Source organism: Sturnira hondurensis, unplaced genomic scaffold, assembly GCF_014824575.4.
Source record: "Sturnira hondurensis isolate 20B ecotype Veracruz unplaced genomic scaffold, ASM1482457v3 Scaffold0025379, whole genome shotgun sequence".
In the NCBI taxonomy this organism is placed as follows: domain Eukaryota; kingdom Metazoa; phylum Chordata; class Mammalia; order Chiroptera; family Phyllostomidae; genus Sturnira; species Sturnira hondurensis.
Window position 1 is genome coordinate 1502445 of NW_028098010.1, and position 14176 is coordinate 1516620.

The 14176-nt window shown below is 35.2% G+C and overlaps 1 protein-coding gene across 1 annotated transcript in view; it reads right to left on the reverse strand.

Moving 5' to 3' along the window:
* TFEC (transcription factor EC) overlaps positions 1 to 14176 on the reverse strand; it is a 153257-nt gene that overhangs the window by 54109 nt on the left and 84972 nt on the right. Inside the window, exon 3 of the mRNA XM_037039555.1 lies at positions 4444 to 4530. Coding sequence (XP_036895450.1) covers positions 4444 to 4530 — 87 coding nt within the window. The remainder of the gene's footprint in view (positions 1 to 4443; positions 4531 to 14176) is intronic.

Consider the following 14176-nt stretch of genomic DNA (forward strand, 5'->3'; position numbering starts at 1 on the left):
TACATCAAAAAGATCATACACCATGACCAAGTGGGATTCATCCCAGGGATGCCAGGATGGTTCAATATTCGAAAATCAGTAAATGTAGTACACCACATAAACAAAAGCAATGACAAAAACCACATGATCATATCAACAGATGCAGAAAAAGCTTTTGATAAGGTACAGCACCCATTTATGATAAAGGTACTCAGAAAAATGGGAATAGAGGGAACATTCCTCAATATAATAAAGGCCATATATGAAAGACCTACCGCCAACATCATACTCAATGGGCAAAAACTAAAAGCTTTCCTACTAAGATCAGGAACAAGACAAGGTTGCCCACTATCACCACTTCTATTCAATATAGTATTAGAAGTTCTAGCCACAGCGATCAGAGAAGAAAAGGAAATAAAAGGCATCCAAATCGGAAAGGAGGAAACAAAACTGGCATTGTTTGCAGATGACATGATAGTGTACATGGAAAACCCTATAGCCTCTACCAAAAAACTGCTGGAACTAATAAATGAATTTGGCAAAACAGCAGGATACAAAGTCAGTATCCAGAAATCAAAGGCATTTTTGTATACCAACAATGAAACAGAAGAAGCAGAAATCAGGAAAAAAATCCCTTTTGATATAGCAAAAGCAAAAATAAAATATCTGGGAATAAACCTAACCAAGGAGGTAAAAGACCTGTATGCAGAAAACTACACAACACTGAAGAAAGAAATCAAAGAAGACACAAACAAATGCAAACATATATACTGTGTTCATGGATTGGAAGAATTAACATCATCAAAATGTCCATACTACCCAAAGCAATTTACAGATTCAATGCAATACTAATTAAAGTACCAATGGCATATTTCACAGACATAGAACAAACACTTAAAAAATTTGTATGGAACCAGAAATGACCCTGAATAGCAGCTGCAATTTTGAGAAAGAAGAACAAAGTAAGAGGGATCACAATACCTGATATCAAACTGTATTACAAGGCCACTGTAATCAAAACAGCCTGGTACTGGCACAAAAACAGGCACATAGACCAATGGAACAGAACAGAGAGCCCAGAACTAAACCCAACTCTCTACAGTCAATTAATATTTGACAAAGGGGGCAGTAAGATAAAATGGAGTAAAGATAGCCTTTTCAACAAATGGTGTTGGGAGAACTGGACAGCTAGATGCAAAAAGATGAAACTTGAGCACCAACTTACACCACACACCAAAATAAATTCAAGGTGGATAAAAGACTTAAATATAAGCCGTGAAACCATTAAAGCCCTAGAGGAGAGCATTGGCAAGAAAATCTCAGATATTCCACACAGCAATATTTTTACTGATACGTCCCCTAGAGCAAGGGTTATAAAGGAAAGAATAAACAAATGGGATCTCATCAAAATTAAAAGCTTCTGCATGGCCAAGCAAAACAGTATCAAGATAAAAAGAGAACCAACTGTTTGGGAAAACATATTTGCCAATGATACTTCAGACAAAGTTTTAATCTCCAAAATATACAAAGAACTCACTCGACTCCACTCAAAGAAGACGAGCAACCCAATTAAAAAATGGGCAAAGGACTTGAACAGACACTTCACCAAGGAGGATATACAGAGGATCCAGAGACACATGAAAAGATGCTCAATATCACTAGCTATCAGAGAGATGCAAATTAAAACCACAATGAGATACCACTTAACACCAGTCAGAATGGCTATCATAAACAAAGGAACAAACCACAAGTGCTGAAGAGGTTGTGGGGAAAAGGGGACTCTAGTTCACTGTTGGTGGGATTGCAGACTGGTACAATCACTATGGAAAACAGTATGGAACTTTCTAAGAAAACTAAAAATGAATGTGCCTTTTGACCCAGCAATTCCACTCTTAGGATTATACCCTAAGAACCCTGAAACACCAATCCAAAAGAACCTATGCACCCCGATGTTCATAGCAGCACAATTCAGCATAGCCAAGAGTTGGAAGCAACCTAGATGCCCATTGGTAAATGACTGGATCAAAAAACTATGGTACATTTACACAATGTAATTCTATGCTGCAGAAAGGAAGAAGGAACTACTACCCTTTGCAACATCATGGATGGAACTGGAGAACATTATGTTGAGCAAAATAAGCCAGGCAGTGAAAGACAAATACCATATGATCTCACCTTTAACAGGAATCTCAACAACAAAACAAACAAGCAAGCAAAATATGACCAATGACAAATACGGAACAGGCTGACAGGGTCCGGAGAGGAGAGGGGAGAGAATCATAGGGGAAAAGGGGAGGGACTCACATGAATAAGTATAAAGGACACATGGACAATCATTAAGGTGGGGGGCAGAAATGGGAGGGAGGTGGGGAGCACTGGGGGGGCAGGGCAGGTAATATAAAACTTAACATTGTACTTGAATAAGAATTAAATTAAAAAATAAAATTAAAATATCAATGATTACTGACTGGTTAACAGTAGGTATCTCCTTATATAAATACAGATAGGTCAGTATTATCTAACTTTTAAACAATCTGGCCCTGGCCAGGTGGCTCCGTCTTTTGGAGCATCATCCCATTCACAAAAAGGTTGTGGGTTTGATTCCCAATTAGAGCAGTTACCTAGGTATAGGGTTCAATCTCCACTCAGGGTTCATGTGAGATGCAACTGAGGGATGTTTCTCTTACATATTGAAGTCCCCACCCCTGCTCTCTCTTTTTCCTTTCCTCTCTCTCTAAAAATATTAATAAATATATGCTCAAGTGAGGATTAAAAATGTATTCTGAATATTAAAAGCAAATCCCCAATAATCATTGGCAACAAATTGTACTAAGTTATTCTATGCAGTCTCTGGAAAACAAGATAATTGGCAAATAAAAGTTTTCAACATACAGTTTCAATGAAGTAAGTACTACGTCCATGGAAAATAAGTTAGCAGGAAATAAATATAATTTTCTCTAACCCAGAGTTAAATACTGTTTAAGAAAATACCATCCTTATTCTGTGAAATTAGCCTCAGAAAGCTAGGCTTTAAACTTCATTTCATCTTTGTCAGATAAAATTAGTATTAGTGACTTTTTATAAAGTAGAGGTTCTGCATATCAGAAAAAAAGAAAAGAAATACTTCTGTTTAAATAGTCTATTTGGGAGTTAATAAAGAAAAAAGGGACCCTTTCTCTAATTTTTAAAGACTTAAATTTAAGACATCCATTATTAACATACCCCAGTTCACTGATTTACTGATGAACAGTATCCACACTATGCAATAATATCAGTATTCACTTTCTTTAAGTAAAAGTTTAAAGTCACACTTCAACTAAAATGTTTCATATTTTCTCATATTGTCTGCAAAATCTAAAGCAATAATAAACCAAATATAACTTTTCAAAATGTGTGAGAAGAACTTACACACTCTTTACAGATAACAATTTTAGTGGTTGATAAATGAGCAATGTGAGGGCAACAGCAATAAAGTAGGGAATAAGGTATTATCTCCTCATTGACTATTATTTCAGGAATATGTACTAATTTCAACATAGATGTCTATCCATTGCCTTAAAGGAACATTCTGTCTTTCTTCAGTTCATCTTTAACTTCTAGTTATTCTCTCAGAGTAAAGTTATATATTTTTTGTGGTAACAATCTTTTTTTTTATTCTACAAGGTATAGAGCATCTGAATGTAATACTTATTGGTAAATTAAGCAAAACCCAGTCGTGAGCTTATGAGGGTGTCTGATTATGTGTGGAGCTTCAAACAGAAAATCTGGAGATTAAATCACTCATAAAAAATGTTATAGAAGATTAGACATATAATTAAATGAGTGTTTATAGACATTAGAAAGATAGATGATAGGTAGATAGAATAGTTAAAGCCTTATTACCTAGCTTCCTCAATAATATTATATAATCTTTTCTTCATCAAGAAATATTTTCTAATATTCATCCATTATCTTGTCTGTTTCAAAAACTCAGAAGAAAGCACCATTTACTAAGCAATTTAAATTTATTCTTACAATCTGAAGTTTTTTATTTCACATTTTATTTTGAAAACATATAAATAGAACTTTGTATTCCTTTTTATTATTATATAGAGAATATAGTAGTCGAGTGAGTTATTTAAATTCTAAATGCACACATTTATTAAATCATGTTTACATATGTTAATTTGGGTAATTTTATACATGATTATTTGACTAATATTTCATTAACTATTCTATTGTGCAGAAAGGATTGTAGCATTTCAGGATGCAGTTTAAATAATGTGCATTCTTCTTTCCTGATACTTAAATTATCCTTTGGTAAATCTAATCCACAAAAGAATGAAAACATTTTATTTTTCCCAATAAATTGAATTTAAAAGATCTTAGGGAAATAATTTTACTATCTCCTAAGACATTTTTTGGTAATCAGAAGCTATTATTTATTTAAATCACATTGACCTTCTCAGGTCTAGAAATACTTACTCTTCTTTGCATTAGCAGAGGAGACTCTGTTCCTTCCTCTTTAAAATTTGATTCCATACTGCTTATATCCTCAATAGCATCTTCCATCTAGCAAAATATAGTACATTTAGAATAATGTGTATAATGATAAAAGTTGTGCTTCATCCTGAATTTAAAGACAAACATTTTAGTAACTATTATTTTTTTTAAATATTCAAAGTTATATGTATATAAAAACCTACAGTATTTTAGAACTTAAAACGATGTCATCTTATCAATAGATGTGGAAAACACATTTCATAAGGTACAGTACCCATTCATGATAAAAACACTCAGCAAAGTGGGAATAGAGGGAGCATTCCTCAATATAATAAAGGCCATGCAGAAGGGACCTACAGTCAACATCATACTCAATGGGCAAAAACTAAAATCCTTTCCACTAAAATCAGGAACAAGGCAAGGTTGTCCACTTTCGCCACTTCTATTCAATATAATATTGGAAGTGTTAGCCGCAGTGATCAGACAAGAAAAGGAAACAAAAGGCATCCAAATTAGAAAGGAGGAAACAAAACTGTCATTGTTTACAGATGACATGATAGTGTACAAGGAAAATTCTACAGACTCTACCCCGAAACTGCTTGACCTAATAAATGAATTCAGCAAAACAGCAGGACACAAAGTCAATACTCAGAAATCAAAGGCATTTTTGTATACCAACAATGAAACATCAGAAACAGAAAAGAAAAATAAAATACCTAGGAATAAACCTAACCAAGGAAGTAAAAGACCTGTATGCAGAAAACTACACAACACTGAAGAAAAAAATCAAGGAAGACACAAACAAATGGAAACATAAACTGTGTTCACGGATTGGAAGAATTAACATCATCAAAATGCCCATACGACCCAAAGCAATTTACAGATTCAATGCAATATCTATTAAAGTGCCAATGACATACTTCACTGACATAGAACAAACACTTCAAAAATGTATATGGAACAATAAAAGACCCCGAATAGCAGACGCAATTTTGAGAAAGAAGAGCAGAGTAGGAGGGATCACAATACCTGATATCAAACTGTATTACAAGGTCACTGTAATCAAAACAGCCTGGTACTCACATTAAGAACAGACACATAAACAAATGGAACAGAATAGAGAGCCCAGAAATACACCAAGTCTCTACAGTCAGTTACTATTTGACAAAGTGGCAGCAGCATAAAACGTAGCAAAAATAGCCTCTCCAACAAATGGTGTTGGGGGAATTGGACAGCTTTGAGCAAAAGAAATGAAACTCAAGCACGAACTTACACCATACACCAAATAAATTCAAGGTGGATAAAACACTTAAATATAAGCCATGACACCATTAAAGTCCTAGAGAAGAACACTGGCAAGAAAATTTCAGATATTTCACACAGCAACATTTTTCCTGATATGGCCCCTACAGCAAGGGACATAAAAAAATAAGAATAAACAAATTGGATCTCATTAAAATAAAAAGCTTCTGCGTGGTTAAAGAAAACAGTATTAAAATAAAAAAACAACCAACTGTATGGGAAAACATCTTTGCCAATGATACCTCAGACAAGGGCTTAATCTCCAAAATATACAAAGAACTTACAAAACTCCACTCTAAGAAGACAAGCAAACCAATTAAAAAATGGGCAGAGGACTTGAACAGACATGTCTCCAAGGAGGAAATACAGAAGATCCAGAGACACATGAAAAGATGCTCAATATTGCTAGCTATCAGAGAGTTGCAAATTAAAACCACAATTAAATACCATTTCACACGGGTCAGAATGGCCATCATAAACGAAGCAACAAACAACAAGTATTGGAGAGGTTGTAGAGAAAAGTAACCCTAGTGCACTGTTGGTGGGTTTGCAGACTGCTACAACCACTAAGGAGAACAGTATAGAATTTTCTCAGAAAACTAAAAATGGACCTGCCTTTTGACCCAGCAATTCCACTGCTAGGATTATATCCTAAGAATCCTGAAACTAATCCAAAAGAACCTATGCAACCCCACGTTCATAGCAGCACAATTTACAATAGCCAGGTGCTGGAAGCAACCTCAGTGCCCATCAGTAAATGAATGGATCAAAAAACTGTGTAAATATGGTATATTTACACAAAGGAATTCTATGCAGCAGAAAGAAAGAAGGAGCTCCTACCCTTTGCAACAACATGGATGGAACTGGAAAGCATTATGCTAAGCAAAATAAGCCAGGTGGTAAAACACAAATACCATATGATCTCACCCTTAACGGGAACCTAAACAACAAACAAACAAGCAGGCAATATAGAACCAAAGACACTGAAATAGAGAACAGGCTGACAGTGTCCAGAGGAGAGAGGGGAGGGAATTTCAGGGGAAAAGGGCAAGGGTTTACAGGAACAAGTATAAAAGACACATAGACAAAAACTAGGCTGGGTGGAAATGGGAGGGAGGTAGGGAGGGGTGGGTGGATGGGATGGGATGGGAGTAAAAGACAGAAAACTGTACTTGAACAACAATTAAATTTTTTTTTAAAGTTAGAAAAAATAAAACTATGTAATCTTCACACACTATGATTTTTGTTACTTTTTCTTGCATTTATTTCTACCTACTGGCAGATAATAGCTGGGCAAATGATCCTGGGCTAGTTCCTTAGAAATCACTATCACCATAAATACAGTGCTTTTCATGAAGTAACTCAAGCCACAGCCCATATCTTTAAATTGTAGGAAGAGAACTTTTCTTTTAAAATGTTTCAATTGAAATCTAAGTACTAACCAGGCCTGACTCTGGTTAACTTTGATATCAGATCAGATCAGGTACATTCAAGGTGGTATGGCCATATTTGAAAAACAAAGGCTAGTTCTTTGAAAAGATAATCAAGATTGATAAACTTTTAACCAGACTCTTCAAGAAAAAAAGAGAGAGTTTTTGTTCATTAGATTCCACATATTTGTGAAACCATATGGTATTTGCCTTTTTCCCACTGGCTTATTTAACTTAGCATAATAGTGTCCAGGTGCATCCATGTTGTTGCAAAAGGCAAGATTTTCTTCCTTTTTTATGGCTGAGTAGTATTCTATTGTGTAAATATACTGGCAATATTTTTTATCCACACATCTACTGAGGACCAATTGGTAAAGGGATTGAGCAGAAAAAAAACAATACTCATAGACGAACACCAGTATGGTCATAATCAGAAAGAAAAAAAGGGAATGGTAGGGTCAGAAGTGTGTAAATGAGGGATAAACAATGACGGAAAGAGACAACTCTTGGGGTGGTGAACACACAATACAATATACAGATGATATATTACAGAAGTGTACACTTTAAACCTACATAATTTTTATACAATGTAATCACAATAAATTCAATAAAAATTAACTTAAAAAAGAGGACCTGAATAAATAAAATAAGAAATGAAAGAGAAACAACAAATGACACCAACAAAATACAAAAATTGTAAGAAAATATTATGAACAATAACATTCCAGCAAAATGGGCAACCTGTAAAAAAAATGAATAAATTCCTAGCAACACACAATCTTCCAAAACTGAATCAGGAAGAATCAGAGAATCTGAATAGAAAGACTGAAACTAGTGAAGTTAAAGTAGTAATCAAAACATTCCTAACAAACCAAAAGTCCTGGACTGAATGAATATACATGTAAATTTTACCAAACATTCAAAGACAAGCTAACACTTATTCTTCTCAGACAATTCCAAAAATTTCAAGATCAGGTAAGACTTCTAAGCTCATTTTATGAAGCCAGCATTATCTGAATCTCAAAAGCAGATAAAGAAACTACACAGAAAAAAATTATCGGCCAATATCCCTGATGAACATAGATGCTAAAATCTTCAACAAATATTAGCAAACTAAAAACAGCAATAAATCAAAAAAATCATACACTACAATCAAGTGGAATTTATTCCAGGGTGCAAGGTTGGTATAATAACTACAAAACAATAAATGTGTTATACCACATAAACAAAATGTTGTATAAAAGCACATAATCATATTAACAGATGAAGATAAAGTATTTGATAAAATACAGCTCCCATTTATGACTTAAAAAAAATTCAGCAAAGTGGAAATAGAACAAACTTAATGTAATAAAGGTTATGTATGACAAACCCACAGCCAATATCATACTCAATGGACAAAAACTGCAACTGTTCCCCTTAAGATTGGGAATAAGACAAGGTTGTCTGATTTTGCCTTCTTATTCAACATAATAGTTGAAGCTCTAGCCACAGGAATCAGACAAGAAGAAGAAATAAAAGGCATCCAAATTGGAAAGGAAGAAGTAAAACTGTCACTATTTGCAGGTGACGTGATACTGTCTATAGTGAACCCTAAAGACTCTACCAAAAGCTTACTAGAACTGAATATATTAAAGTAGCAGGATACAAAATAAATATCCAGAAATAAGTTGCAACACCAATGATGAACTTTCTGAAAGGAAAACTAAGAAAACAACCCCATTCACAATTGCTTCAAATGTAATAAACACCTAGAAATAAATTTAACCAAGGATGGCCCTGGCTGGTGTAACTCAGTGGATTGAGTGCGGGCCTGCGAACTACACGATTGCAATTCAATTCCCAGTCAGCGTACATGCCTGGGTTGCAGGCCAGTTCCCAGCAGGGGACTCACGAGAGGCAACCATACATTGATATTTCTCTCCATCTCTCTTTCCCTTCCTCTCCAAAGATAAATAAATAAAATATTTTTTAAAAAATTAACCAAGGATGTAAAATACCTGTATTCAGAAAATTATAAGACACTGAAGAGACAAACTGAAAAAGATACCATGAGTGGAAGCATATATTGTGTTCATGATAGGAAGAAATGACATCATTAAAATGTCCATACTGCCCAAAGCAATCTATAGATTCAGTGCAATATCAATCAAGATACTAATGGTATATTTTTCAAAATGACTACAAATATTCCAAAAATGTATATGGAACACCTAAAAGAGCTTGAATAGTCATACCAATGTTAAGAAAGAAAAACTGGAGAAATTATGCTACCTGATGTGCAACTATACTAAAAAATCATAGTAACCAAAACAGCATGATATTGGCATAAAAACAGACATACAGTTGAATGGAACAGATTAGAGAGCCAATAAATAAACCCACAACTTTATGGTCAATTAATATTTGACAAAGGAGATAATAACAAACAATGGGGTAAAGAGAGTCTGTTGAATAAATCATGTTTGGAAATTTGGACAGAAACATGCAAAAAGTGAAACTAGACCACCTTCTTAACCATACAGAAGAGAAACTCAAAATGAGTTTTGAGTTTTAACTTCCATGTTAGACTTGAAACAATAAAACTCAAAACTCAAAATGAGTTTATGAGTTTTGAGTTCTAACTTCCATGTTAGACTTGAAACAATAAAACTTCTAAAAGAAAACATAGGCAGTAAAATCTAGGATATACCTTATAGCAATATTTTTTCTGATATACCACTTTGGGTAAGAAAATCTAAAGAAAAAATAAACAAATGGGACCACATCAACTAAAAGCTTTTGCACAGCAAAGGAAACCATCAACAAAATAAAAAGACAGACATTTGAGAACATATTTGACAATATTTCTGATAGGAGGTTAATATCCAAAATTAACTAAAAAACTTACAAAACTCGCCCTGGCTGGTGTAGCTCAGTGGACTGAGTGCAGGCCTGCGAACCACACGATCGTGGTTCGATTCCCAGTCAGGGCGCATGCCTGGGTTTCAGGCCAGTTCCCAGCAGGGGACTCATGAGAGACAACCATACATTGAAAATTCTCTCCTTCTCTCCTTCCCTTCCTCTCTAAAGATAAATAAATAAAATCTTTTTAAAAAACCCTACAAAACTCAACACCAAAAAAATAATTCAATTAAAATATGAGCAAAGGGCCTGAACAGACACTTCCCAGAGAGGACACAGAGAAGGCCAATAGATATATAAAAACATGTCAAATGTCACTAATCATCAGAGAAATGCAAATCACAACCATAATAAAGTATCACCTTATACCGGTCAGAATGACTACCATCATTGAATCAACAAACAGTAAGTGTTGAAGACATAGAGAAAAGGGAACCCTCGTGCACTGTTGGTGGGAATGCAAAATTGCCGCAGCCACTGTGGGAAAGCATTATGGAGTTACCTCAAAAATTAAAATTGAACTGCTTTATGTCCCAGTGATTCTTCTTCTGGGAATTTATCTGAAGAAATTTAAAACTAATTCAAATGGATATATGCAATCCTATATCTATTGCAATGTTATTTACAATAACCAAGATTTGGAAGCAGTCTAAGTGCCTATTAGTAGATGAATGGATAAAAAGTGTGATACTTTCACACAATGAAATTCTGCTCAGCTATCAAAAGGAAGGAATTCTTATCCTTTGCAACAGCAGGGAGGTATCTGGAGAGTATTATGGTAAGTGAAATAAGCCAGTCAGATAAAGACAAGTATCATATGATCTCACTCATGTGTGGAATCTAATGAACAAAATGAACTAATGAGCAAAATAAAGAAAGACTCATAGATGAAGAGTAAGCTGAAAACTGTTGGGGAGTTGGGTGGCTGGGTTAGGGGGGTGGAGGGATTGAGCAAAAAACAAAAGAGAAGAAAAAATTAATGGACATGGAAAACAGTGTGGTGCTGCTAGGTGAGGGGTTAGGAGGGGAGTGTAAGGGTGATGAATGGTAATGAAAGGAGATTTGATTTAGAGTGGTGAACACAGAATACAGTGTACAGATGATATGTTGTGGAATTGTGCACCTAAAACCTGTATAGTTTTTCTAACCAGTGTCAATGCAATAAAATCATTAGAAAAGAAAAAATGTTTTGAATGCATCTTACAGGCATACAAATATAAGTGGTCAAATACAAGTACAACTAACTGGAAACACATCGAACTTTCCAAAATGATCAATAATAATTAAAAAATAATAAAAATAATCATAGATACGTTAAACTGTAACAGTAACAAACATTTATATAGTGTTGGCGATGTGTTGGGCACTGTTCTATATACTTTGCATACATCAGTTTATTTACTCTTCATATTAGCCCTTTGAAGTGGATACTATCATCATCTCCATTGTGAGATGAGAAACTGAAAGAAAAGGAAGTTTAATAATATGTTTCAAAATATGTAGTTAGTTAATGACAGAGGCAGGACTGAAACCCTGGAAATTTGGATCTATAGTCCTGATTTATTTATTGATTTTATGCAAAGTTCTTTTTTTTTACTGCTTTTTCCTATGTTCTTCCAGAAAACAATACAAAAACAGATGTATCTGATTTTGTGGTTAGTTGTTTCTTAAAGTCTCAAGGTTTATACTTTACTGTCATGTGATAGGTAGTCTGTGACTTTAGTCATGTATCCTATAACATATACCTCAAGTACAAGGACCCAAGTTGTGAAGAGATCAAAATATTTGTCAAATATTCTCAGCTCTTCATGATGTTAACCCAGTGAGGAAATAAAGATCTTATTCTTTAAAATTATGTCTAGTACTCCTACAAGCCCATCAGAGCAATGAACCAGCAATCACTTTTTAAAAAAGCATTGCAGTTTAAAACAGAGCAGATGAAAAATTCTACTCCCTTTCTCAACTCTTTCTAAAACTGATTTATTTCTAAGTTGTAGAAATAACTTAGCTGAAGATTTACAAAGCTGTGTTAAAATATCCATGCTTGCCAGCCCCCTTCATTTTTCTTTAGCTTTACTAGCTATTTTCTCTCTCCTTATGTTCTCTTTGGTGAAATTTGAAAATATGATGTAAATACAATGAGTGTGAAAATACTGATTTATATAACTGTAATATTGTTAATTTCCATGATGTGTATAAACAATCAAGAATAAACTCTGGGAGATATACAAAAGTATTTTATGAATTTGTTATCTTCTAAACCAAATTTCTGAGAATTTAGGGCACTAAATGTTCAGAGACATCCACTAAGATATTTTCAGAGGTCATATGCCAAAAAATAGAACACTATTTATATGTTAATTTAACAAATATTTATTGAATAATATTTATTTCAAGATCTTTTAAATACTGGAGCTAAAAAACAAGCAACACAAAGTCTCTGTTCTCATGAAGTTCAAACTCTTTTGAGGAAACAGAAAATAAGCAGTTAATAGCAAAAAGTACTTTGAAAACAAAGAAGGAAGTCAATATAGTTTTAATGGGAAGAAATGTTGTTTGAGAAGATTGTCACAGAAGGATTTACTGATATTTGAACACAGGCATGAATAACATGAGGAAGAATAGCCTTTGGAAATAAATTTAAAAAATACAAAGACCCTAAAGTAGGAACAAGCTCAGGCTGTTTGAGAACGTGAATGGAGTGGCATGAACAAGAGTAACTGAGGTTTCAGAGTCAAAAAGTAGGCAAGAAACCTACATTGTAGAAATCTGTAGTCCAGTGCTATCCTACAAAAATCTCTGCCATGATGGGAATGTCCTACAATTTGTTGCTTATATAGCAGCAACTAATCACATATGGCTACTGAGACTTGAAATGTGGCTAGTGTAACCGATGAAATGAATTTTAATTGCATTAAATTTTAAAGATTTCATTGAATTTGAATTAATTTAAAATTAATTTAGGAGAAGATGGCGGTGGAGTAGGACAAAGGATTCCGCTTCCCTCCATGCATGGAGGGAAAAACCTGGCCGATCTGCGGAGGAACACAGCAAACAGCCAACAGTGACCCAGCATATGGGAAAATAGGACTCCAGAAATTGGAGTGGACACTGAAAGACCAGACGGTGAGCAGATAGCTGCAGGTCAATAAGGTCTGAGGGAACAGCACAGAGACCGCAGGCTGTGGCTGCTGCCACCACCTGGCCACACCAGGTCTGCCTCGGACACTTTGGAAACCAAGGGCCAACAGCAGGGTCCTTGGGAGAGAGCTGGGTCATCAGTTCCCTCCCTACCCTGCAGGGCACAGTTTGAAAAACGCTGGGAGAGATCTGTTTGCTTCAAGTGTCAGACAGAGGAATGAGCATGAGGAGGCAAACATGGGGGCCTTGATCACCCATGGAGTCTGTGGTCCCTGGCTTGGGAGATTTGAGAGTCACCCTTGCATTCCCTGTAGGAATGGGAAAGGGTCATGCCCAAGCCTGCAAAACCAGGGAAGCCTGGCTGGGAGTGCGCACCCACACTCCAGCCTAAGACGGTGACTCCTGGGGAAAGACTGCTCTCAGGGGGGGACCGGGTAGAGGCGCCTGTCTGGATCTTGGGAGAGCACTCGTGAAACTGGCTGAGTGCACCAAGAAGGGAGAAAGGCCACACCAATCACCCCTCAGACAGCTGCAGCCAGTGAGACCAGAAAAACTGATTTGGCCCGCTGGAAACCAACAAGAGGTTTTTGTTTGTTTGTTTGTTTTTCATAATATTTCATTTTTTAACTTTATTATTGTTTTATCTTTCAATACTTTTACCCTCTCTTTCCTTCTTTCTAGTTCTATCCCTTCTTCTTTTCTTTCCAAACTTCTCACTTTTTCCTTCCTTCTGTTGCCTTTTTTTTCTCCCCCCAACACACAAATGAGACAAAAAACTTGTAACTGGGAAAAGACCAAAGATGGACCCAAAGAGGGGGCATCCCAAGAGTAGAGACAGAGAAACAAGTTTCACTTTCCTGTAGCAGAAAAACTACATATTTGTAGTTTTTGTTCAAGTTACTGGATATTTGTATTATTTGTTCATTATTTTTTAATTA